The 26077-nt window shown below is 47.8% G+C and overlaps 7 protein-coding genes across 7 annotated transcripts; 3 read left to right on the top strand and 4 right to left on the bottom strand.

The window, feature by feature from the left end:
- Positions 1 to 397: 397 nt before the first annotated feature.
- On the bottom strand, positions 398 to 1207 carry ASPBRDRAFT_665764 (uncharacterized protein). The gene has a single exon (XM_067628733.1). It carries the CDS (start codon positions 1015 to 1017, stop codon positions 856 to 858), a length of 162 nt encoding a protein of 53 aa, XP_067473880.1. The 5' UTR covers positions 1018 to 1207; the 3' UTR covers positions 398 to 855.
- ASPBRDRAFT_48941 (FAD-binding oxidoreductase) lies at positions 1191 to 3948 on the bottom strand. Its single transcript, XM_067626194.1, has 4 exons — positions 3375 to 3948; positions 2021 to 3295; positions 1784 to 1959; positions 1191 to 1706 (listed from the first exon to the last, which is right to left on the bottom strand). Exons 1-4 carry the CDS (start codon positions 3649 to 3651, stop codon positions 1614 to 1616), a joined length of 1821 nt encoding a protein of 606 aa, XP_067473879.1. The 5' UTR covers positions 3652 to 3948; the 3' UTR covers positions 1191 to 1613.
- Positions 3949 to 5099: 1151 nt separating this feature from the next.
- Positions 5100 to 6366, top strand: ASPBRDRAFT_137884 (NAD(P)-dependent alcohol dehydrogenase; the record flags this gene model as incomplete). The annotated part of the gene is made up of 3 exons (XM_067618940.1): positions 5100 to 5126; positions 5244 to 5366; positions 5440 to 6366. 3 exons carry the CDS (start codon positions 5100 to 5102, stop codon positions 6364 to 6366), a joined length of 1077 nt encoding a protein of 358 aa, XP_067473878.1.
- A 718-nt stretch (positions 6367 to 7084) lies between these two features.
- On the bottom strand, positions 7085 to 8383 carry ASPBRDRAFT_59723 (putative Ras family GTPase (Rab4b); the record flags this gene model as incomplete). The annotated part of the gene is made up of 4 exons (XM_067628100.1): positions 7085 to 7935; positions 8042 to 8076; positions 8156 to 8220; positions 8321 to 8383. The coding sequence occupies 4 exons, from the start codon at positions 8381 to 8383 to the stop codon at positions 7085 to 7087; spliced, it is 1014 nt and encodes a 337-aa protein (XP_067473877.1).
- A 506-nt stretch (positions 8384 to 8889) lies between these two features.
- On the bottom strand, positions 8890 to 11605 carry ASPBRDRAFT_137596 (uncharacterized protein; the record flags this gene model as incomplete). The annotated part of the gene is made up of 2 exons (XM_067618915.1): positions 8890 to 11394; positions 11510 to 11605. The coding sequence occupies 2 exons, from the start codon at positions 11603 to 11605 to the stop codon at positions 8890 to 8892; spliced, it is 2601 nt and encodes an 866-aa protein (XP_067473876.1).
- Positions 11606 to 12719: 1114 nt separating this feature from the next.
- Positions 12720 to 14025, top strand: ASPBRDRAFT_48936 (SSH4 family protein). The gene has a single exon (XM_067626193.1). The coding sequence runs from the start codon at positions 12880 to 12882 to the stop codon at positions 13864 to 13866; it is 987 nt and encodes a 328-aa protein (XP_067473875.1). The 5' UTR covers positions 12720 to 12879; the 3' UTR covers positions 13867 to 14025.
- Positions 14026 to 22602: 8577 nt separating this feature from the next.
- Positions 22603 to 24968, top strand: ASPBRDRAFT_59720 (glycosyltransferase family 2 protein; the record flags this gene model as incomplete). The annotated part of the gene is made up of 4 exons (XM_067628099.1): positions 22603 to 22640; positions 22748 to 23617; positions 23922 to 24213; positions 24855 to 24968. The coding sequence occupies 4 exons, from the start codon at positions 22603 to 22605 to the stop codon at positions 24966 to 24968; spliced, it is 1314 nt and encodes a 437-aa protein (XP_067473874.1).
- Between the last annotated feature and the right edge of the window lie 1109 nt (positions 24969 to 26077).

The raw sequence follows: 26077 nt of genomic DNA, 5'->3' as shown, positions 1-26077 counted from the left end.
GCCCTAAAATGTCGAGTGAACGATGCAACTGAAGCTCGTAGAAGTCGTCCTTGAAGTGTCGTACACGCCAGTCGCGGGCTATCTCCTGCAACACCCGGTTGACTCGATTTCCAAGCCACTAACAGAAGCGGAGAAAAAAAAAAAGAAAGAGGAAAGGGTTCAGTGGTTCTTTACGCAATGCATTGTCGGCTGAAACGTAACAAATAGGCAGACCACAGGGAGAAACTTGGCTGCGGACACAAGTAATACGTAATAGAGAAATGGATAATCCTATGACGGGGTGAAATGGCAACGATGAAATATGGTAAGTACAATATAAAAGTCAATGACAGGCACTCAGAGACCCGTCAAAAAAACTCCTTGAGAGCGCGAGGGTAAGACGAGACCGGTACGATCATAGATGAGCCGGCAAGGCAAGTATCAAGAGGCAAAACAGCGGTGGATGGTGTCGATATCAGGCATCTCCCTCGCGAAAGGGGTGGGAATAAGAGGAGATGAAGGGACGGCAACGAGTATCCGGCTGTTGGAGAGGGTTGTGTCGTTGACTGAAAGGTGAGATCAAGAAGAGCGGGAGATACTGAGGGAAGAGAAGTGGGGAAGAAAAAAGGAAGATAGGTAGACACACAGGCAGACAGAGAGAGGGGAGGGAGGGGGGGAGAGGGGGAAAGAGAGAGATGGACGAGGGAGGAGAAAGGGGAGGAGGAAGAGGAGGAGGCTAGGAAACCTGACGGTGGTAGTTTGCAGTAGTAGTGGTGGTAGTAGTGAGGTAAATAGTGGAGGGAATTCTAATTCTGGGAAGGCGGCGGTGAAGTCGGCGCGACGGATGCGGATTGCGGAGGCGTTCTCCAACCCGACTTACCGGCTGTTCCGAGCGACGGGCTGACCTTGGACTTTGGCATGTAGGATAGTCAGTTGGATAATCATGATACGATCATAATGATGATAGTGATGAGATAAGCACAGAGCAGCCTGAGTCTCTAGAATCATGAGAAGAAAACGGATGCTTCTACTATACATACCGAGTTTACCAGTTAATGTACATATAACTAACTAGTTGATACTATAACTATAGTATTTATGTCTAGACCGACTCGTCGGGTTCCCGGCCAGGAAAGACCAAATGATCTACACCTGCACCTTCCCATTCAACCATCACTGAGCTACGAAGTACCATTGACTTGCACGCCTGGAGACAAGTCAGTATCTACTTGGTTACACTACTCACTTGACACCTAAGGGGGATGACGCATCCTATAAGTAATCTATGGGGTGCAACAATCGGATTTGTATCGCGTGTATATGAAGGAGGGGGAGGGAGCAACAACAAGGCAGAAAGTACCTCTCCTGACTATTGCCAAGTGCAAGAACAGGCAGGTTACATGATGGATACCGATATTCATATGTGAGTATACATGTGCTGGAAAGCACCGCCCCTCCTCACCACCAAACACACAAACACAGTCTCTCTTTTTATTGCGAAGGGGGCAAAAGGCGAGAGACGATAATAGTGGAACCAGCGGTGCATACTTGTTTGTCCACTACCAGGTTCACATATATGCGTATGTATCTGAATACAAGTAGAAATCGGCTTACCGAGAGATTGTTTTATGCGCTTACCATTCCTTGACTTCTCCTGGCACTGGTGGCTCAACCCGCACGACTTTATCGCAGTTAAGCAAGCAAAGGGGGTCATAAGCTAATTTGAGCTACGGGACATAAACGGCCTGCATTAGCAAAACGGGTTCAATGTGCCATGATGGAAAGTGGATGTATGACGACTTACCCGGCGCATAGCATCCACTGTAGACTCTCCTAGTTCATGTTGCAGGTAATCCCGCTTGACGAGACCAACCCCGTGCTCACCAGTAACTGTACCCTCTAGTTCAACAGCCCGCTTCACCATGCGATGGACTACAGCCTCGGCTGTTGCTTTCTCGTCTTTATTGAAAAGGATGATCGCTGCTGCGCATTAGAGACCGATCAATTGGCTTGAGGGGCATAGGAAAGCAGTAATCCCTACCATGGAAATTACCATCCCCAACGTGACCGCACATCCCCGCCAACAAACCACTTTCAGTCATGTCTTGTTTCGTGGCCTCGATGATTTCGGGTAATTTGCTTATAGGGACAGCTACGTCAGTCGTCCAGACATGGTCTTCAGGACCCCTCCTCATAGACATAACGCTCCAAAGTGCTTGTTTCCGGGCGCTCCAGAGTTCTTGCATTTCGCCCTCGCCCCGAGCAAACTCAAAGGAACGACCTGCAGTGGAGGAAACGATCTTCTGCACCATATTAATTTGCTCCTTGACGCCAACAGGAGTACCAGCAAATTTGAAGAATATGGTAGGTGCTTCCTTCCAGTGTCGGCTGGTGGACTGACTCTCATTGATGCATTTCATCTGCACATCATCCAGGATCTCGACCCCAGCTACTGGAATGCCTTCTTCCACCACACGTGTCACGCACTCTGCCGCATTCTGTATTGTAGAGAAGCTCGCAACTGCGACATTTTGACTCTTAGGTTTGACCGTCAGCTTCAACGTGGCCTCAGTCACCAGACCGAGGGTGCCTTCACTCCCAATAAAAAGCCTTGTAAGATCGTAACCAGCGCTTGACTTCCGTGGACGTTGTCTGGTTTTGATAATAGTCCCATCGGCAAGCACTACCGTCAAAGAAAGCACCCAATCACGCATAGTGCCATACCTGTAGGCATTGGTTCCCGAGCAGCCCGTGCCAATCATGCCACCGATCATAGCGCCAGGGCCCGGATCCGGGGGGAAGAATAGACCATCCTGAGAAAGATGCTCATTCAGCTCCTCCCAGCCAACGGCAGGCTGGACTACGACGTCCAGGTCTTGCTTATGGAGACCCAGAACACGATCCATACGGCGAAAATCAATGCAAACACCACCCCGCGTGGGCGCAAAATGACCCTCCAAGCTGGTACCGCCTGAGTATGGGGTCACTGGAATTAATCTCTGATGGCAAATCTTCATGATGCGAGATACCTCCTCCGTAGTAGATGGATAGAGGATGAGGAACGGTCTTTCTCCTTCCTTGAGGGCGTAGGAAGACCAGTCAGATCCCGCATGCATTTCCAAGTCAGCGTTTTGTGTGGACACATTCTCTTTTCCTAAGATCTCAACGAAGTCCGCCCAAGCAGCCTGTAAATTTGAAGGAGAAACGTTGTGTCGCGGAGACGCAATATCATAAACGGAGCTTGTTGACGAGGTGGGAAGCTCAGCAGGTTTCAAAGAGCCCAGATAGTAAGCTCCAGTGGAGAAAAAAACCAATGCTAGCACGATGACATCAGTAATCAAGGTTCCACGAGACTCCAAGGTGTTCCCGGAGCAGGTCTCAGGCATTGGGCGTACCGAACATCAACGCCGCGTTGCGGCTACCCTGAGATTGGGACTGGAACTGTGAATATCGTTCCTGTTCAGCACGCTCACGTTTGAGGCGTTGTTGTGTACTTTCGTATAACTGGTGCTTGAAGGACTGAGGCTTCTCATCAGCGCGACGGGGGGCAGACCATTGCAAAGATCTCCTCTGGGACCCTGAACGTAGCAGACTGCTAAAGTGGCCTCCAGCCCTTGGGAGAAGAATGCGCATGGCGCCCCGCGAACGGAGATAAGAATCGGCTCTGATCATGATAGGAGTAAATGGCGACAGTCAACATAAAGAGGGACCCTGGTATTCTCAAGGTGAAACCATCGCGTGTTGAACAGTCGGAACTAAAATTAAGCCAGACGCAAAATATGAGAATGGGGGGAGAGACGGGCCGACGACAGTGGTAGACGATGAAGGTACATGGATATCCGGATCGTTGGATGGATGGGATGATAGAAGAGACGGATGATGGAGCGCTCGATTGCTAGCTAAGATCGGACTAAACCCAGAGCGGTAAGGGTGCGGTAGCTCACTACAGCTACGAAGGCCCAAGGTGTATTGGTAACTTACTCGCCAGCGCAACTACTTAACTATACTACTCGTCGGTATGCAGAACGCCTTCTTATTTAGCTACTTGGATAATGTATCAAATTGTAAGTCACTCGGCATAAGCCATACATACTCCATTACGTACCGATAGGGCTACGCATACGCAGTCCTCCATGTGAATGCCCAGTACTACTTCGTATCAAGGTTAGTATTATACAGGTCAGCCCGATTAGATCTTGGTAAACTCGGTTTCTCAGCCAGTGGACAGTTATAGGCCAAGGGCCATTGCCCAGCCCATAGAATGTACGTAGAATTTCAGCCCACTACTTATTATAATTCAGAGTAGAATTGAATAGTTAACTAGCGTAGTTCACGGCCGGAGCGGCCACCCATGTAGTACCATACAAAAGATATCTTTTCAAATTAAGATTTCTTGACCACTGGATAATCGCAGAAGCTATCCTAAGAGAAAGAGATTGTATAGATAATAAAAAATATTTATAATATTTTTCTGGATTTTTGGGCTACACTTAACTTGAATAGAATATAGCATGGACTTTCAAGCTAACTTTGATAATATTATAATGATTATATAGTCCCAAGAAAATTTTAATGAATATATTACTATCTGATATACTCCTATATTGATTTATAATTCAGTAGCTATCATGATAATTGAGATATATTGGTCTAAAAAAGATGTTTTTATATATACAATATGGGTGGCTGAGCCGGGCGGGTGGCCACTCCGGCCGTGAACTATGTTAGTTAACACTAGTACTATTTACTAATCAATATAACCGGTCAGCTGCCTTGTCCGGGTAAATTTGGCGCGGCGCCGGTTAATTCTGGACCAATGAGGGGCTTTCCACCCCGCCTCCTCTACCCCATACCCTAGTACTTACATCGATAACTCCGACCAAGCTACCCAAAGATGGATCGAGAAGCAACCAAATCCCCAGAGTGACATATCTTTTCGTTGAAAGGGGAAAAAGGCCGAGCGCAAAGGGATAAATAGGAAAACGAGAGGGCAAATCTGGGGAGCTGAAAATTCAGCGACGATATATACTCTCTTCTAACCATTCTCCAGCTCAAGAGCTTTCCCTTCTACATCTCGAGTCAGCTGGCTTTCTCCGTGTGCCTCTTTATTTACGCCTATCATGAGTACCCAGAACTCCAACGCTCAGGTATGTGTATTTGATGATCTATGTATAGGGTAAAGGGTAGCTCATCAATCACTCCCACCATTGGCTCAAGGTGGGCACAATTGAAATGATCGCTAATGGAACCCCAACCGTTACCAGAACCTCTCCTTCGTTCTCGAGGGAATCCACCGCGTCAAATTCGAAGACCGGCCAGTCCCAGACATTAAAGATCCCCACGACGTACTAGTGAACGTTAAGTTCACTGGTATATGTGGTAGTGATGTGCGTATTACCGAAACCCACAAGACAATCGAAGGTCTACCTAGCTGACATGTCGGATCTTTTCACCCTCAAGGTTCATTATTGGGAGCATGGCTCCATTGGCCAATTCGTTGTCAAGGATCCCATGGTCCTGGGACACGAGTCAGCCGGTGTTGTCAGCAAGGTTGGCTCTGCCGTTACCAGTCTAAAGGTAGGGGATCGCGTTGCCATGGAACCGGGAATCCCATGTCGCCGCTGCGAACCATGCAAAGCAGGAAAATATAATCTTTGTGTGAGAATGGCTTTCGCAGCGACACCTCCATACGACGGCACCCTGGCCAAGTATTACGTCCTGCCTGAGGACTTTTGCTATAAGCTTCCTGAAAGCATCACCCTACAGGAGGGTGCGATTATGGAGCCCCTCAGTGTCGCCGTCCACATCGTCAAACAGGCTGGGATCAACCCGGGTCAATCAGTGGTAGTCTTTGGTGCTGGCCCCGTTGGACTTCTCTGCTGCGCTGTGGCGAAGGCTTACGGTGCGTCCAAGGTTATCGCGGTGGATATTCAGAAGGGCAGGCTAGAGTTTGCCAAGAAGTATGCAGCAACTGCCACGTTTGAGCCAGCTAAAGCCGCGGCGTTGGAGAACGCTCAACGAATAATAGCCGAAAATGATTTAGGCTCGGGTGCAGATGTTGCCATTGACGCATCAGGAGCGGAGCCCTCAGTTCATACGGGCATCCACGTTCTGCGTGCTGGTGGAACGTATGTCCAGGGCGGTATGGGTAGAAGCGAGATTACCTTCCCAATCATGGCGGCTTGCACTAAAGAATTGAACGTCAAGGGCAGTTTCCGTTATGGGAGTGGTGACTATAAGCTTGCGGTCTCCTTAGTAGGCTCTGGCAAGGTGAATGTGAAGGAACTGATCACGGGTGTTGTCAAGTTCGAGGACGCCGAGCGAGCATTCGAAGAGGTTAAAGCTGGAAAGGGCATCAAAACACTTATTGCTGGTGTCGATCCATGAAATCTTGTCAGGCACAATGAAAACAATGTAGCAGACTGCAATCATTTGCTTTTGGCGCCTCAACCGATCAATCATTGCTTAGCCTTCCTTGCTTCCGCATCTAATGTATCTCCAAATCTGAGATCTTTTGGATCACAGGTAATCAACCTGGAGGCATCTTCAGACTATTGACTCGGTCCAGAACGTATGACCTCTGAAAAGTCTCATATTTGGGGGTCATTATAAGGTGGTATTCCACTTCAGATACTGCTGACTGTAATTTGGCCATCACAAGCCGGTGCATCCGAAGTAGTAGCCGTAACAACGCTCATAAGAATAATTGGCCGGACAACACACAACGCAAGAACAGTTGATAACGATCAACTTCCGGGATGAAAATCCCTGGAAACCCAAATCATTCCTTAATATAAAGGGTCTTCACAGTGATTGACTATTGGGGGTATCATGTTGCACGAAGCAAGTCCACTGGCTTTGGGTCCCCTCACAAACGATGAAAGGTTTAAAAAGTAAGCCATCGACTAGAATGTCACAGTGCCCTTCCACGAGGTGACCTGGACCACCGACCAGCCGTTCTTATAAGCTAACACCAGGCGCGGTGGGCCCAGACGTTCATGGTAGGTTGAGCCTAGTGTCGTTTGTGATCTCTAAAATTGAGGTAACAAAGGGAAACGGCGAAGAGACAAAGCTGTTGATTAGTGGTAACTCAGGCCAAGGAACACTAGCAGCAGCCGCCACCTCTCCTCTGGTGCGAATCGCTCAAGCGAAAAACATCCTCCCATTCCCTCATGCCAGTCTTCCAATTGTTAGCTGTATTCTTTCTTGGATTTCTGCGATGTAGTTGGACAGCACTGTCGTCGAGCGACAGGCGACTTCGAATGCTGGAACCATCACTCGTGCCATGGCCGTAGAGAGCCCCATCACCGTATTGGATCCCGCTTTGAGGGTCGTCTGGATCAATCTCGCCCAATTCAATCTTTGTGAGGATTATCCGGGCCAGCCGGTTAAAGAGTTCTTCTATACCCTCACCCGTGAGAGCCGATACTTCGACGGCTACGGGGATGTTGGACTTAGCAGCCCAGCGCGACGTCTCTTCGGTACTGACCTCACGACCATGAGGTGCATGCGTGGCCGTCATTCTCGTTGTGGTATCATAGTTTGAGCGAACAGAGCCGCCGCTTGATCCAAATGGGAAAGACACCTTGCTGGATGTACTGGAGGGCGTGGGAGGTGGGCGTACATTGTCATCAAAGCAATCGCAAGGCTGCACGGAGTCGGAGGCAAGGTCGGACTTGTTACCAGCTAATAGGACGCTGAGATTGGGGGAAGCAAGAGCGCGCGCATCCATAAGGAACGTGGGAAGAGAGGCAAATGACGCATGAGACGTTATATCATAGATGAGAATAGCCCCTGCAGCTCCTCGGTAATACGACCTGGACACAGATCGAAACCTCTCGGTTCCAGCGGTATCCCACAGCTGCAACTTGATCCGTGTTCTTCGCGGCCCGGCGCCTAATTTTACGATCTTCGAGGAAAACTCAACCCCAATTGTTTGTGATGACAGCACTCGCCCTATAAGCGAATGGCATATTAGCGAATGCGTGCAACTCCGAGATGGGCGTGAAAATAGGTTCGTAGATCGGGTGATGATGTTTCGACTAGAAATGGAATACCGTACATTCGCTCTTCACAAATCGGTGTAACACGCAGGACCTGCAGCAGCGGAGCCATCAGTGACCGACGAAGCCTAAAGAGGTGTGACGGATCATTTATCCTCAGGATCAGGACTTACTTTCCTGCCCCGCTCGGCCCTAGAAGAATGACTTTGGCCAGATAGTCATACATGCTCTCGAGCTCCTACTTGGAATTAGATGCCGCTAATCAATAAGGGAGTCTAAACCGGGCGCACTGATGGTAGAGAAAGATAAACACGATGGGATAGCGGCGCCATACATACCTGATTCCTTTCGGGGAGAGAAGAAGTCGAGGAAGCGTCTGAGAGGTTCCTTTGACGCACCATGGCGCCAGAAACAAGCCATCTAATGGCCTGCTGATTGGCAACAGGAGGAAAAGAAGGAAGGAGGCGGGGAGTTTACCACGGTGGGTGGTACCTTGGTAGAAGGGACTTCATGGGGTACAAGTACGACTAGTAGTACCTAACTACTCCGTAGGCTATCGGCATTCCGGCACCTGCCACGCCCCTTTCTATCCACTCTTCCGCTTACCACGTTGCTCTATCTTTCTCTATGTAACCATGACAAGTTATACTAGTCCCGAATTTCGATCGCGCCACGGTACTTAGCGGCGAGTCCCATTCTTTTCCGTCTCGATTCTTCTATATACAAGGGTGGCTCAATAGTTACTTGTTCGGCATCCCGAATATGGTCCTCCCAGCAGCGTTGAAGTGCGTCTCAATAAGCCAAGAATACGTACATACATGCTTGAACCCCAAGCGTTATATTCCTAATAGAATTCACCATTCCCCGGTCACCATACAGATATGAGTTTTTTTTTTGTGGCACACTGCTAGTGATGCCTCTGATACATGCGAATAATCGTTGTCCATCCCTGGCAACATGACCTATCCATGCGATGATTACACCAACAGCACTGCACAGTAGACTTCGAAAATTGAGATTTTGCAGCAGAGACAGATGACATGGTATCTGATAGATCGACACACTGTCCTGACAAACTTGAACTGATACCCATTCGGACAGCACGTGATTCGCCTTGGGCAGCGGAGAGACTATGATTTCTGGCGACTGGAGATGTGCTCGGGGAAGTGAGTTTCGCATACAGTCCCGATGGCAGATCATGCCAATGGCCGCAGTGACAGCAGATGACAAAGAGCATTTCAAACGGACCGTCTGTCTGTACATTCCTCAATTGCTCCATGCGTCCATTCATTCGCTCTTTCGGCGTGTTGCGTAAGCGGGTGGTTGAAGCTCCCACACTGGGCAATACATCATTATCAGTAATGTCCAATGTATTCGGTACGGTATTATCATTGTGAGGAAAGCTGGCTGGAGTAATGCCATTCTGCCAAGGAAGCGAGATAGATGAGCGGCCTTCGTCTGCCGTGTTGTAATCTTCTGATCGCGGCTCTTCAGAAGATGCAGATGTTGACGAATTGGAACTTCTCCGTTGGGTAAGCTTGCTCTCATAAGGCACATGGCAGGCTTCGGGTTCTTGCAATTCAGGGGCGTCCTGAAAGCTTCGGGCTAGGTCTTGACAAGCTTGAGTCCTTTCACGCGATTGAAGACCTTGAGATTTCAGGTGCACGTCCTGACCTGCATGCTTCGCCTCGTGGACGCTAATATCAGTTATGCTGTGCTTTGTGTCATGAATCCGAGTATATGACATCTTGGCCGGCTTTAATAATGGCCCAGGCTCCTGGGGTATCACTTCATGGGTCCGATCTTGATTTGTGGGAATGCACTTGCTCAAAGGTGACCGGAGATGATGACTAGCCCACGTGTAGCCAAGACCAGAGCGCTCCTGTGGGTTTCCATTGATGCTGTGAGGTTGTTCAAGATACCCTTCGCCTTTACTACCGTCTCCCCTGACTAGACGCCTTGTAACATGTGGCTGTGCCTGTTTATACTTAGGATCTATAACCTTCTTGACCGACTCCATGTTGTTATGTTCATCTTCGATCGAAGCTTGCGAAGCTGTCGAGTCTGTAGTCTCCATAGCACTTGAAGACAAGTTGGACCTACTGTCCACAATTGAAGACAATGCAAGTGGTGATGATACGTAGCTCTTATGTTGTCTTTGGAGATAGCGGTCCGTGGAAGTACGGTTTGGTGCAGACCTCAACGATCTAGCTTGAGAGTTAGCCGATGACGGTACTGGTGAATTTTTCGAAGTCTTTCCACCCTCGACTGCCACCTGTGCTCTCCGAGTGCTTTTGTAGCTACCGCGAGTGTGCTTTTCCTGTTTGGTCGGTATTTCTGTGGAAGAGACTGTCGATGACTGATAAGATCCAGATGGCTTCACGGTGCCAGACTCCCTACTTTTGAGGTTAAGTGTTGCTGCAAACGATAAGCGGTCGAGGTCTGCAGGAACAGGAAGACTAGGGGCCCTTGACGCCACCCTGTAAGTGTTACTGTCGGTAGTAGCCAGATAGCCTTGTACTTGTTCTTGCGACAGACCGTTTCCGATATCACGAGGATGAGGCTCGGTAGAACTATTTTTCTTAAGTTCTATATTGGTAGGAATCGCTGGCATTAACTCCTGCATAGGCACCGGTTCAGGTTGGTGTGATATCAGCGCATGGTTAGTGGCAAGTTCTTTGGATATCACGGCGCCGAAGCGATTAGGCATCGTGACAGCGATCTGAGGCCGAGCTGCGTGCAGCCCCGAGTGCAGTCCTGATTGTGATTTTTCGGCGTCAGATGACAGGTGTGTTGGATAGCCCCCGTCACTTCTCCTGAGGGAATTCGAACGCGACCGGGAGTCTCGCCTCGAGCTTAAGAAGAGAGAAGAAAATCGGCTTGATGAGCAAGACTCATCACCACTCGCACTCGATGCCCTACTTGAGCTTCTTATAGGCTGTTTTTTAGTAAGACGCCGGGTTTCCTTCGATTGTAGGTTCAGTCCATGAGCTTGTTCGCTTTTTTCGAGCTTGATAATCTTCTTCTCAAGCTCCAACCTTTCTGCTTCTAGGCGTCTTGTAGCCCTTCTCTCATTCTTGTCCCTCGCCTTGTTGATCGAAGTAGCGGAGCTAATTGACCCGTGCTTACCGGAAGGCACATCCACGAGAGAAGATGAGTCGGACAGTTGCAACGTTCCCTGACTGATAGAGTGTGTTGGTGTCTTCTGGGGCTCATTGTCACCCAAAAACGCAGTTGGACCTCGGAGTGTGCGTGGGTCGACATCTTCGTTTTTTTTGACCAATGTCGCAGGTCTACTTGTATGGTCGCCTAGGCCAACCTCGTCTGTTTGCAGTAGTCCCTCTTGGTCTTGCTCATGAGTTCTTATGGTTCGAGTCTCTGCTGAGTCTGAGAATCGCCGGCGACTTTCTTTCTTTTGAGGTATATTAACATGTACATCTTGTCCCAGGAAGGCGGGCAGTCGAGGTAGGCAGAAGAAAATTGATGTGTTGTCAAATTGCTGAGCTGATGATATAAAGGGAACTTACATTCACACGCTTGTCCAAATGGAAGACCCGCTGTAACTGCTGTGAGAGAGAAGACCTACGCTGTCTTCTGGTTTGTCCATGTTCACTGCCGTCCATCTCGACTGCAATCAAGTGTCCGTCGCATGGGGGATTCACACCAGTTCTCATTGCTCGTAAAGAGCAGAGTATCACCAGGGGCCGACTATGGCTTTGGTAAATAGTTGGTGTAAAAGTAGGACTGGCCTCGACCTAAAAACGATGATTGCAGATTCGAGCGCATGTATGTGGTGTGTATTTGTGTTGTGTAACAAAAGGACTAATTGGCAGCCAGCAATATGGCCAGATGAGATTCGGGACTGCTCGAGGACCCTAAAGCACATCTTCCTGCATCTGAGCAGTTTTGCCAGGGACTAATTCGAAGAATCAAACGGATGAACATGTGCAGGTAATCGATAGATGATCATTGTGCAGGCCAAGCAAACAGAAAAGTCGGTAAGGGGCCATTGCCCAAACAGTTAAGGTCTCAAGAAAAGTGAAGTGTGACGGTCGCACATTCAACTGGATAGATACTGGACGGGCAGTAAGCAAGAGTATTTAGGCGCAAAGCAATCAGAAAACGAACGCGCTTAGTAGGTCTACTCAAACCTCAGCTGATGCTCAGGCACGGTGGGGGTAGGGCATTGTCGACCCTATGCCCCTTCTGGACTATACATAGAAGGGCTGCATCTGAAACAATAAAGCCTAGTTAATCATATGTAGTTATCGATCCTAGTTAATTGAAAGAATTTCCCTCCTCACTTTTCCCACTCATACCGCTTTTTCCTTTTGTATCTATTCCAACATAGTGCGCCTGCGTCTCTCTGGCTGCCTTTTCCATCGCGGTTTCTGTGCCCCTTCGCCCACAACACCCATCTCCGCAGTCCCAATGTGGCTGGCTCCACGGGGTAATCAACTAACCACTAGGTCGACGGGAAGGGGTCCAACAATCACATAGTTAACTAAACAGATGTGTTTGTCATTAGTTATAATTATGCATGGCTCATTATGGGGTTCTTCTGTTACTTTTCTTAGAATAGACGATGCAACCATTCAGTGTATGCTCATGTTCGATGTAAACGCTAAGTAGACATCAATAGTTACTACGTAACTGCTCTTTGTGAGCAATAGTTACGTGATCTTGTAGAAAAATTTGCCAGAGGTCTGCAGTTTATGCGGTTCAGCATAGCCACCCGCGCGAGGGCGGCCATTCTCCCAATAGAAGATCCCTATTTTGCTTCCGGTCATTTTAACTAACGACATAATTTCAGCGAAGTCGATATACATGAGCTTCAAGATCGATTAGCAGTGGCAGCTCCTCCTGTCTAAACCGGTCTAGACATCTCTCAATTACAATGACAGCCCAATCTGAAGCCACGAGTCAAAAAGCCCAACCTCACTATACGACGCCTTTAACCCCACCCCCACCATATTCTGCTCCTGCGACTACTGTAGGCGGAAATCAAGGGTCCCCCCTTTATCACGACTGGCAGGACACTGTGCCTGACACAGCAACGCTTCCACCGCCACCAACAGCTGGATTTCTCTGCTCAAGCACAGGGAATGCCTCCTGCGACGATGCAGAGCGCGCCCACGAATTCTGTGATAAGCTTCCCTTAGAGGCTCCCATCAAGCCATCTGCTGCTACGTATAGATCTGCCCGGGAATTTAACATAAGCCCTGCAGAGTCACCAAGATTCGGTGCGAACCTCCACGTTGTCAACCAGGGGCACTGGAAAGGGTCTACAAGCAATGGACATGGCGATTGTCTTCTAACTACAAACCTGCCCCTTTATTTCTCCACGGAGGACTCCCCACTTCTTACAAAGAAAAGTAAGACCATATACTTCGAAGTAAGACTGCTTGGCCTCCGCATAGGCCCGGAAGGGCAGTCCAGCGATGCCAGCGGATTCTCTATCGGATTTGTGGCACGACCATACCCCAACTGGAGGTGTCCAGGCTGGGAAAGGGGTAGTCTCGGTGTCTTCTCTGATGATGGATGCCGCTTCGTCAACGACTCGTGGGGCGGGAAGAGCTTCACGAGCAAGTTCAATGTAGGAGAGACAGTTGGCTTGGGGATGACGTTTCACTCCCCCACTCCAGCCCCCCTAATTTCAGCGGACAAAAACGAGAAGGTGTATGTTGATATCTTTTTTACTCGTGACGGTCGAGAGGTAGGGGGTTGGAACCTTTACGAGGAGCTGGATGAAGATTCTGGGGGGGTAGAGGGTTTAGGAGGAGATTTCGATCTGTATGGAGCCCTCGGACTGTTCGGAGGGGTGGACTTTGAGGTTTTCTTTAAGCCTTCAGATTGGCTATGGACTCCTCGGGAGGATTTCTAAAATTGGTCTTTCTGTACTTTAAATTGCTCTGATAAACGCATCTAATCCACGCGGCTCTCTGCCTTAGTAAATGCCGGCGGGATGTTAGCAATGTACCCCATGCAAGAGGAAGTGAGTTGGCTGCTTCAAGAGTAATAGGTAAACATATATATGATCCATAATATGGCACCGTATTGGATGTTACTTGCCGGGTCATCTTGGCTAGCAGTATTACTGAGTCCTCGGCAGGGAACTGACATATGTGATAGAGCTAGGCACAGAAGACAAATGATGGTATAGAAGTGAACGACTCAGATAAAGGCCGATAAGTAATGGAAGAGATCGCCATTAAACATCCCATAAATGGTTGTAAGATAAGCTACTGGGCTACATACACGCATGCTGGAACACACTTGGTGCCATTGAAACATTCTAGAAAGTTACATGCAGAATTGGCTTGGGGAGAGGGGGAGGGGTGTGTACCCTGTTGATACACACATTAGTGTATCGGGGGGAAGCACAGTCTGCATCCCCGTCATTGCCTGAGATGCTTATGTTACCAATTGGCCTGGTCCAGAACAAGGGAGCCTCAAGTTATCCGGTTGATCGCTGGAGGGGCTTGCCTTGCTTGAGCAGGAAGGACGGAGGGAGGAGGGGGGAGGGGAAGGAAGTTGACATCATAAATGCGAAAATCTGTACCACTAACTATATGCAAGTACCTGGCGGGGATTAAAGCCCATTTCCGAACAACCTAGGATAGAGCAGGGGTGAACTTATTTGTTCAGAACTTTGACCGCATTAGAGAATGATATGCAAGGCATAGCGGTTCCCTGACCTCATGATGCATATAATAGCTCTCTAAATGCCATAGAAGAAGACCGCCCAGTTTGCAGTAGATGAGAGTCTATTGTGATATAATGTTCAAGTGTGCGTGTGTATGTGTCAGTATGTGTGCCAGAAGGCAATCCCACGTAGGACAGGAAGCTGTTCAGAGAAAAGCATTGATGTAGCACAATTATCATCCGATAAATTGGCCAGGCCCATCCAGGATGCCTTTGCAACCCGTGTAGGTGGGATATAGGCATTGCTGCAGCTCATGACGTTCCTAGTGATCTCACAAATGTTGCAGGAGGTTTCTGCATAGGGCTGCTTGCATGTTAAGAGTCCAAGAGCTGGCTTGTACTACAGAACCAACCATAGATGCAAATAAACATAGCTCAATTGTTGATATTTTTGCCCCGAATTGATCGTAACGGCTGTGCAGGACAAGCATCAGCGGGTAGTGATACACTCCATCCATCTAGTGGCAATAATCTTATAATGGAGAACTATAGTATTCTGTAATAATAACAATACCCTAACAATACCTTCATAAACTCGGACTCCTTCCGGAAACGCCGTTCTGCACCCCGTGAAAGCCACGCAGAGCATTTGCTTTTGATCCTCCTGAAGGCTTGATCAAGCCAAACAAGCCGAGTGACTATTCGGGTAGTAGTATTCGCACAACCTGCCAAGCAGTCACTTAAACGAGGCTAGCCCGGTGGAAATCTAACTCATGCCTAGTTTTAGCTGCTGAATTGACTCGATTAGCTGCAGAAGTGATACAGTAGTCAACGTTGCTAACGCCTTTTCTTTTTTTTTTTTTTTGGTGGAAAGCAGGATGGCCTGGCCGAGCTTCAGGCCCGCAGCCGAACCTCACACGGGCCACCAAGAGAGTCTTCCACTCCCACGTCCAGCCTATGATAGCACGGCAGCGTTCCACAAATAACCGCCACTCCTACCTACCTAGGCAGTCAGTCCTGCCATCCAAAGATGCAACTAAACTAGAGACTGGAGTACTCCATACTATCAGTACTAGTCAACCAGATAATAACACCCGAGTAGGTTTGTGGAAGGGGCATGAGGGTTCTGCTGTGAGGAGGGGGCGAGAGCGGGAAATGATAACAGTAATATCGTGTAGTATCTATCCTTCTTATCCATTGGCGGAATGCAATTTACAAGAGGATGAATCCCGGACTTTCCTAATTTCCTTCTACTGACTACTACTTAACATCTCACTCCCTATAGCTTGCTATCTTTAGAAGCTGAATCTCCTGCGTCGTCTGATCCCTTGGGGAGCTCATCCTGACTGGGGAGAGGGGGTGGGCAGTGTTTACTGTTTGCAAATGGTAAAAAGCGCGCGCGGGTTGTGTCTTTGGGAAGCACAGGACAGTCTCAGCCCAGTGTGTCGCCCGTCGCCGCCAAACACGTAGACTAGACTAGTAGGCTAACTAGCGGGAGCGGCACAGCTCCCTAGCAAGGTAAGTAAGTTGCCTGCTGTCCGGGTAAGCGAACCACAACGCTGCAGCGGAGATTTGCCCCCATGCCGAGGCGCCCCAGTCTACGGACGGTATGGAACTGTTCCCACCAGTACAAGAGGAAGCAGCCCGCGCTAATTTGTGCACAGTCCGCGTCCTCCTGCGACTAATTCTCTCTGAGAGTCAGCCTAAGGAGCTCGGGGTGGAGACTCTGCCTCCTCGGTCTTCATGCCAACTCGCACCGTAATAAGCAGTAACAATAATTACTACGAGCCCATAGTAGGTAGGTAGTATTGATGACTAGTAAGACTAAGATAGTTGGACTCAGTCAATACCCCCATTGGTTTCCCTGTTGTCTTTGTACTTGTGTGTCGAGCAGAAGTACCGCAATGCTGGCTCAATGTATGATATTTGACCTTGTCAATTATTACCGACCAATTAGAAAGCAAGCAAGCCCTGAGTAGGTTCTGGCTTTCAGACGGTTACTAACAGATAACATAGTATATGGTTGAGTTACAGTGTTACACACGCGGCTGACATGCCGATTGACGGCATAAGCTGCATGACATTTCCGAATCTCTGATGGGAACGGAATATGCCATAGTGAGTAGTACGGCGTAGTCTGTCTTACGGTAAGGGAGAGTATGTTATCTTACTAGGTTGATATCAAAGAGTTGCCGTCGACGGTTCCAGACTTCGATATGGAGCATCGGTTGAACAGTGCGTCAAAATCGTGGAGCACCTAGCTCCTCGTTGTACACGGGAAGAATGACTGGTATTCGCTGGTCTTGTTGCTCACCCACACCCACCATCCTTCTTCTCTCGGCCCCCCCCCTTCTCCTATCCTGTTCAGGGTTGATCGGTAATATCTTCTTCTGAAGCTACGCATGAAGTCGTAGAATCCAGCCCGGGGATTATTGGAACGGGTAATACGCGCACTCTATGCAGTGGCACCTAGCACTACTCGTTTATATTGTGGGGCTTTACCGGTAAGCCAGATTAATGGTATGATATTCTTCCGGACTATCCTGTGGCTTTCTTTTGACTCTTACAGACTCTCCTCCCTCCCTCGATCTGACCGAGGATGCAGGATACAGGGATATAGTATTTTGGCCGACCGGTGGATTATACGCTCCTCCTCTCATAGGACAGACAGCTAACGATTATACGACGACATAGATTACTATAAGTTTACCGTTCTCAAATTCAGTAATCACTCGGTATGGGACACGCGAGGGAGAGGGGAGGGTGGTGTAAAATGAATATATGAATGAATGAATGAAAATAAGAGAAATTAAAAATTAGATTGAAAAGGAAATTGAAGACCTTTCCAGACTGCGCTAAAGTCCCGGACTATCCTAGCACTTAAGTACACAGTATCTAGTCTAGGTGTCTAGCAGTTCTGCTCCGAACGAGTTTGGATGGATCCTCGGTCATTCCCGGGTGAGGGTGGGGAGCTCGGCGGAGGCAAGTAATGTCCGTGCAGCCGAGATAGGTACGCGTCTGTTTCAGTTACCTAGAAGATTGTTGTGCATGTGTGGCTGCTATTTCGAGGAGCTAGATTACATTTCCAACTGCAGTAACCACGCGAATGTAGTACGGATGGAAGAACGCCTTCATACTCTGCAGAAAGGCTAGAATACAGTATGCATACTTATTGTTAGGACAGCGGAGGAGGCCGGAAAACAAATAGGAAAACGTCAAAGCAATGCAACGTCGCCTTGTTTATAGTCTAACGTGCGATAAATGGACCGAGACGGGGCAATTTCATATAATGTACGGGGACAGATAGTGATTAATATGAACCCATGTAAAGCTACTATGACAAGTAGATTACCCATCGATATATATTAGTATATGGGAACAATTGGAATCTCACGTTCCCAAACTAGCAAGGAGAGACCCCGTTTGAAACCCCTAGGCAATTGCATCGGGTAGTATTCTCAATGCCTTGAGATTGATGTGCATGTTAAACTCTCAAATTTTGAAAAGAAAATTCATATGCCATGAGCCCTCTGCTATAATGTGGAGTGTGTTCACCCTCTCTTGCTAGCCGCTGATTACTAGTTAGGTGATCATTTAGCTCAGAATCCCGAACCTCGATCTAGTCCGGACGGTAGGGTGTAGTACTGCTTGAGTGGAGGAGCCCCGGCCTAGCCTTGGGGCACATAGCCGTTTAAGGTGACTTGCAGGAGGGTTGATTATCATCTGCAGCCACTAAGGCTGGTGGGCTATCTGTACCAATAACTGCGAAGGAGCAGCCCGTATGATGGACGGCCGTGATTCCATCAGCACGCGTCCTCGATGCCAAGATAACATTGACATATTACCATGCGAGTCAAGTCTTTATTGGGAAATAGAGCTCGGGCCGCACGTTCATTGTTACTAGCGATGCTAAACGTGTGTGGAGTTATTGTCTCTATCTATGCTCTCGAGGAGATTACACCGGCCCCAAGGATGATTGGTTGAGAAGCCCGAAAGTCACTACTATTCTTTGGTATCTACGTGCTCCATGCCCCTATTCCGTCCGTAGTACTGCTAGAGTAATACTTACTGGTTACGCCTGAGCTATCTGAAAGGCTACTCATATCCATGTACGTAAGAGAAGAGCTACTGGCAGGATTCACATAGTAGCCGTCCAAATGATGGTTCCACGATCGCTGCTAAATTCAGTTGAATACCAACCATGGCTATTCCTCCGAATTTTAGCTGATGACGGGATAATAGTCGATCGTTAGTAAGCGAGACGCATAGCCTCCGTTGGTATCTGAGATCTACTAAGCAAGCCACAGGCTGCATATGGAACTCCGTGTCTGCCGGTGGGGAGGCACGGTTGGGGAGGGCACGCCATTAAAATGCCGCTTTGGCCAAGGGCCCCAGTGACTTCGCGAGTTAAAATTGTGAGGCAACACCAACATTCTTGTTGAGGAGCACATGTGCAGGAGCTGTGCTCCATAAGAAGTGATTAGCTATGTCAATGTGATCTTGGAAAGCACATGACTGCGCGGAACTGTGACTCATGGAAACTTTTTTTTCTGGAATATACCTTACAGCATACAGATAAAGTCCACTACACAAGGATATTATGCCTCAAAAATTGACATTCATGCCCTGATTTGGTACGCCAAAGACCTCTGTCTCGGATTAACTTTTAGCTGATAAATGCATGTTCTCGGAGCCGACCATGCTATGGGTCATGACATTACTAGCTGAGAGACAGTGGTGTGTGTCTGGGGAATGGCCTCGACTTCGTATTACTTCCAGCCTATTGCAGCATTTGTTGTTGTTAAACCCCACCCAAGCTTCGTGATCCATTCTTATTTAGCGGCAGACTGGTTGTGGGAGGCAGCGAGTGCAGGCAGTGGGCTTTAATAAGACGGGGTTGGGAGATCGCCGCTAGGATCACCGTTAACCTGAACGTTTTTGGTTTGAGGCCAATGAGGCCATAGCTACTACGGATGCTGTATTGTTGCGTAAGTTCCCCAGCACACTATCAGTGTTGTTTAGGGGGGCCTGCTCTTCGCGCTCTCTGCCCTTTTCGAATGCCACTTATTCCATGTAGACAACATTTGTTCTAACAGGATGATATCGTCTAACATCAGCTTCCGTCTGCTATGAACCCGAAATCCATCGTTCAGTTGCCTCCGACATTGAAGGAGGAATGGGGGTGGTGTGCGTGTGTGACAGGCTCTTGACAAGATTGTAGCCTAGTGCGCAGTAGCTGGAATTGCTTAGCGAGGCACGCAGTCCCGTTCGGTGTATTCTGTTACATAGCTATTACCGTTTATCCGTTTCGAGATAGTTCGCCTTCTGCAAATAAGTGGAATTCAGAAAGCGAGAGATTTTGTGCTTATTTTATAATTATTGGCCAAAAGCTATCCTAGAGATGTTAAGAACGGGAAGATAAAGAAATCCACGTTTGGAATGTGGTAAGAAATGGTCATTCGGTCCTCGGGTCATTCTCTTCCTCAGACCTTTCCTGGGACCCCCTAAATCACTTTGCGTATCATTGTTGACTCTTGGATTCCTGAATAACTTTGGTGTTGTCACTTATCTTTTTGTCCTTCCAATGTCCATGGTCGTAGTATCATCGCTTAGTCTACCGTAACATAACTTTGTCCGGCTGACCTTCACTTCTACAATTTTAGTATGAGCTTGAGAGGCTCAAAAAGAGCTGGTGCTTGATCGGTACGGGCCATAAATAAATGAACAAAAAAAGAAAAAAAAAAAACCAAAATAAGTAAAGCCATGTGTCTTAGATCAAAACACACGCCTATTGAAATACCCAAAATCACAATCTTTATGCCAACAACAGAATTTGAAGAAAATCATGAGGTCTAAACGAATGATTTGAGGATGGTAACATGTGAACTAGTAGTAGTAATCTCATTTATTTCCACATAACTTCCGACTCTTGGAAAGCTCCTCTGTTCATGACAACTATTTCATTTATTTTCTTCCCCATTCGTTTTTGTCCCGATCGGAGCTTCTTGTCTAGGCCGACGGTCTGCTATGTTGGCTATTTTAGTTCTCACCAATGCCACTAGGTAGTATGCAGCAGCAATCTGCACCTGGATAGAATTAGAAATTGTATGCTGTTACAGGATCAGATTTCTCAGTTGATGATTCGAAGAAATTACTATGTCGTCACTGCCATGTACGGCTACGGTAGTGGTCTTCTGTCCTTGTTGAATTCTGCGTAATCATGATAATAGCAGGCTTGACATGTTGAAATTGCCCCTTGGATTTCTTAACAATGATTCAATGGTGGGAGCATGTTATCTCTCTTCACAGAGACGTTAAAATACACATTGAAAAATAAATGGGGGAGGATTTTTTTCTTTTTCCTGTTGGTTGATCATCCAGCCGACAAACGAACTCTGCCCCCCCCACCACCTCTTACCAAGTATTATCTAGGCGATTTTTGTCTGTCGGCTCATCGGCGTCACTTGCCCATCGGGAATGATGAGTGAGCCACCGATGATTTTATGCTAGATTTATCCAATCTTTTCTTTTTAACCATCCTTTTTAAATTAATATTATTATCATTATTAGTCTGTTATATATTTTATATTTATGATTTTATAATCATCTATTTATTCTTGTTTTAGGGTTCCTTGCGTATGACTGTATAACTTACTTTGCCCCTTTCCTTCCTTTCAATCTACCATGACCGGGGAATAAGAGAAAGAAGCGGAAAGTAATGAATTAAAAAAATAATAAAATCAGAATCAAGGAAGAAGGAAAAGAGGGGAATCAAGTCCAGTGAGCGAAGATGGAGAATGTATCATCCTGTTGCAGGGGAGGAGGGGGGGTGTGTATGACCATGGACGGTGGAAAGGAGGGAGGCACCATTTTACTCAGCTTCGTTTTGAGAAAAAAAAAAGTACCTTAGAGAGGTGGCTAGTACGAGGAGATACTGGGGCTTACTCCATAATAATGACTCTCGTGTTTAGGAAGTCTACGGCGTCCCGGGCAGGATACGCAGAACAGAGTGGACTGGATAGTGCTAAGGAGGTACTAGGAGTCTAGGACGGACCGGTTAGTACGGAATACTACACCCTCAAAAGGCCCCAACACAGTTAACCACTGCGAATTTCGGAGACGCCCACTAACGTGCTCTTAGCTTCTACTTTAGCCTTAGAAAAACACGCCCACACACCATTAGCAGTCTCCACCTCTCTGGCCCATGTCACTGCAGTGGACTGCACAGTAGCTGCATGGACCGCCGCCAATCCTTTCTCCACCCGCATTATCCTCCATCAGTCCATCTAGATCCAGGGTCTCTGACGCACGAGGCAAAAATACACCTGCATGACACTCAAAATGACAAAGGAACTGGAGCCCACAAGTAACTTATTTATATTTCTCTCTAGGGATTGGCTCAATCCATTGTCTGGATGCCGGACTTGAACATGTGCCTTCCCTGCCATTCCGTGCCATCGACTCCATCTGCAACAAATAAGAATCCCAAGTGTTGCATGTCCGCCCATAAACATTCCCATCTTCTGTGAAGCCAATTGACCTCAGAGCTGGTCTTTTTGTTTCTCAGAACTCCCTGACGAGGTCTTGGGCAGTCTCCCTACCCAGACATTCGTTTATCTTCTTTCTTTTCCTCTCCCTGTGCCTCCGTCCTCCTATACCGTTCATACTAGCAGAAGACCATATATCCTTTCTCCCTCCTTCTCTCCTCCGCTCAATCTATCACATATCAACAATACTTCTACGTTGGCAGAACAGTGCCCAGTATCTTCGCTATCTTCTTCACCCTCAATCAGCGCTGCCGCCCCCTCCCCCGCGGTGAGCACAGTGCGCACTGCTAGTCCCAGTTTCTGTAGCTTGATTTAGCATTGGTGAGATATCGGAAACGGAACTTGCACCTGAAGTGGGCTTCATAGTGACGAAAGTGATCAATTGGCTTGGAGCAGAGTAATCTCTGGCCGATCACGTTGCTTCAATCATGGAGTTTCCATTCATGCGAGCATTCATTGCCCTCTTGTTAGTATTGACCTGAACTCTGGCATGAAGCTTTCTTTCGATGTATCACTAGTGGGTGGGCATCTTATTTCACCAAGGTCCTCTTGGCTGACTCTCCTGGTATATAGTTTATATCGCTACTTCCGTCTTGTTGTGAATCTTTTCTCTTTCTGGACGTTCAAACCAATCCCTCCTCCCGAAAATCCGAAATTAACTGCCCAAGATGTAACGGTTATCTTACCAACATTGGAGGGATGTGGCGATGAACTCGTGGAAACCATAAGAACGATTCTCGACTGCCAACCCTATGAACTTCTGTTGGTCACCATTGAAGCGAATCGACAAAAGGCTGAGAATATGTTAAGCTTGATGCCCGCTTCGAAGTCAAGAATCCGCTTGTTCACCGTTACTCACCCCAACAAGCGTCGACAGATGACTAGAGCGATCCCAGAAGTTCGGACTACTATTACTGTATTCGCAGATGATGACGTGAGTTGGCCACGCACAGTTCTCCCTTGGATGCTAGCACCTTTCGAAAAGGATGAGCGATATGGGGGTGTGGTAACTTGTCAACGCTTGAGACGGGCTGTTTCGCCAACATTCTCCCAGCGCATATGGGGATTTTTGGGTGCTCTCTACTTGGAACGAAGAAACTTCGATTGTGCGGCAACAACACATATCGACGGTGGACTACCCTGCATGTCAGGCCGGACAGTCGCATACAGAACAGATATCCTCCAGAACGAGGGATTCACGTATGGATTTACCAACGAAGAATGGTGGTTCGGAAAGTACCAATTGAACGCAGACGACGACAATTTTATTACCCGCTGGATGGTGTCACATGGCTGGGAAACTTTCATGCAATATCATCCTGAAGCGGAGGTCATGACAACTCTGGAAGACAACCCCAAGTTCCTCAAACAGTGTGCGCGCTGGTCTCGAAGCAACTGGAGGAGCAACCTCACAAGCATGTTCCATGAAAAACACATTTGGTAGTAAGTTTACTCTTTCTAAAATGTCTGGCGGGCGTGCGTACAATGCACACCGGGATGAATGTTCATCTTCTGTCATTAAATGACCTTTCATCCACAAACCCTGCTTGCGTCCTGCGTTATTGGCCAACAATACCCTCAGATTTATTCCCCGGATATTCTGACAGGCATAAGGAACTGGCCATCGGGCTTGGACGCCTGGGTCGTTCCTAGTCTTGGGTATCCTTTTGGAAAACTTTTTGTTTGGTCACTTACTGCAAATGTCTGTATGATCCGCATGCTAACGTTTGGTTTACTGTATTACTAGCCGCCAGCCTTGGAGCGCGTATGCTGTCCACTTGACGACGCTTTCGCCCCCAGCTCTCCTCGGCGATCTATTGCTCCTTATACTTTGTCACAAGGCTACGGTTTCTTGGGACAATGATGCGCACGCCCTAGCTATGCAAGCCCTCGGATTGTGGATGTTTATTAGCAAGTTTATCAAACTTCTCGGACATTACATCCGTTACCCGGTTGATGTTATCCTTTTGCCGGTGTCTATTCTCTTCGGTTATTTCCACGGAGCTATCAAGATATACGCCGTGCTAACTCTGAATGTGGTAAGTTGCAGCACCCCAACACTACATCCGTTCTGGTCCGTTGTTTCGTTTCTACAGAGGGTGCATGCGCAAGCGCAGCCTAGTATCTTTGGGCGACGCTTGTAGCATGGAAGTGGGCTCTAGCCCTTGGCCTGCTTCCGTCCTCGACACCCAACCCCTCCCATAATGCAATTGCATTGGCCATGGGCCTCACCTCATCCTCGCCTTTTCTGTATCCACTCACGGTCTTCCCCATCTTGGTAACCCGGTTCTACCTTTTTGTTATTATTTTTGCGTTCCTTTCTATCCTCTGCCCTTCCACTGTGTGTGTTTCTCTGTTCTTTTCTTTTTCTTTTCTTTCCTTTTTCCTTTTTCCTTTTTCTTTTTCTTTTCTTTTCTTTTTTTTTTTTTGTAAAATTCCTTAGCTTGCCTGCTGCTTTTCTTATGGGTCTCTTCGCTCATTATTGGTCCCTTTTCCCTCTTATCATCTATCTGTGCTTCGCTGTCCGAACAACCTAGCGCGGTGTCTATTACTTGTCCCGTCTGATTGTTTGGTCTCGGCTTCTTCATATTTCCACACACAACATGGGACCTCTGTTGGACGATGACTACTCTCCTGCTTTCCGCTTCAGATTTGCTAATTGAGCCATTTTTATTTCCAGACAACATGGGGTAGCAGAGACGGTGCCGATGATTACGATGCGGAGCGGATGAAGAAGCGAACGGACACGGACCGTATGAAACGGCCTTATTACCCGAGTTACATAACTCAATGAATCCCACATGCGCGATATGTGGACGTGTGTCAAATTATTAAATGTCTTTGCCTTTTACCTTGCGCCAACCTTTCATGGTGTCCGTGGTTCAGCGACTGCTCGCACTCCAGGCGTGCCGTGCCTGCTGCTGAAGCTTGCCTTGAGTTCCCAGCGGCCTCCCTGCAATCGCTCACTAAAATATCGGTTGGACAATACCAAATTACGACGAAATGCCTTGATGACGCTAAATTGGGAACAATGTGATTAGGGATCCCATGGCCTTCAGTTGATGTATAATTTCTCTTTTGCAAAAATATTCTTATCTTTGACTTTACCCTTTCCTCATGGGTTTGGGGACTGGTCCTGCTGTGTGCATGGCCTCGTTCTAAAACCATCTTCTTACGCTCAGATTGGTTTCTCCTTCACCAAACTTTCTCGCTGTATCTTTCCTTTTCTCGCTGCTTGATTGGTGGTTGCCATTTGGGTCCACAACACCACTGGCGATACCAGCAGTACCTGACGCTCGTCGACCCGATCTTGACCACTCCTGGGCACTCTGGTTATTCCCATATTTCTGAGTTCTGTAAATTACAAAAGCGTGGGCGGAACTTTCTACTATTCAAATTGGCATTGCTAATTAATGTGCTGTTTGCTTCCCCTGCTGTCTGTATGTTGTTATGTTCTCCCTTTTCTTGTCTTTGCTTTTTCTACCTCTAGACTCGAATTGTGGGATGGTTGGTGGAGTCTCCCCCATCCTCGCCGTCGATTTGGGTCTATTCTCCTTCGTACCCTTTATGCATAATTTCTAATCCTCAATATGCAATCAATCGAATTAATCAGTAATTATTTCGTGCTTGCGAAACGGGCGCAATGTAACAAATTTATTTGCTGCTTATTGTTGTCTGTCCATTGCTTGCTTGTAAGGAGCATAATCGCTATACATACCTATCAAGAAGCAGCTGGGCTGCAGAACCAGCTTTATCCTGCGGTCTTCATCTGTCCTTCGATATACTAGACTTAGCGACCAGCAAAGATGCTGTGGCGGGGCTGTGGCGCATGTGGCGTTCCAATCGGACATTGGCGTTGTGAGTGGTGGTACGGAGTACGGCTTGCAAACAAGCTGAACCTCC

The sequence above is a fragment of the Aspergillus brasiliensis genome (genome assembly GCF_001889945.1).
Source record: "Aspergillus brasiliensis CBS 101740 unplaced genomic scaffold ASPBRscaffold_20, whole genome shotgun sequence".
Classification (NCBI taxonomy): domain Eukaryota; kingdom Fungi; phylum Ascomycota; class Eurotiomycetes; order Eurotiales; family Aspergillaceae; genus Aspergillus; species Aspergillus brasiliensis.
The sequence above is the reverse complement of the archived record's forward strand: the minus strand, read 5'-3'. Positions and strand labels throughout refer to the sequence as shown.

Bases quoted from the DNA above. Each gene is read 5' to 3' on its own strand.
- ASPBRDRAFT_665764 (XM_067628733.1), bottom strand. From the start codon at position 1,017: ATGTATAGTAGAAGCATCCGTTTTCTTCTCATGATTCTAGAGACTCAG.
- ASPBRDRAFT_48941 (XM_067626194.1), bottom strand. From the start codon at position 3,651: ATGATCAGAGCCGATTCTTATCTCCGTTCGCGGGGCGCCATGCGCATT. The intron at 3,296-3,374 runs GTACGCCCAATG...TCATCGTGCTAG, and splicing joins CAACGCGGCGTTGATGTTCG to CATTGGTTTTTTTCTCCACT. The intron at 1,707-1,783 runs GTAAGTCGTCAT...TATGTCCCGTAG, and splicing joins CAGTGGATGCTATGCGCCGG to CTCAAATTAGCTTATGACCC.
- ASPBRDRAFT_48936 (XM_067626193.1), top strand. From the start codon at position 12,880: ATGACAGCCCAATCTGAAGCCACGAGTCAAAAAGCCCAACCTCACTAT.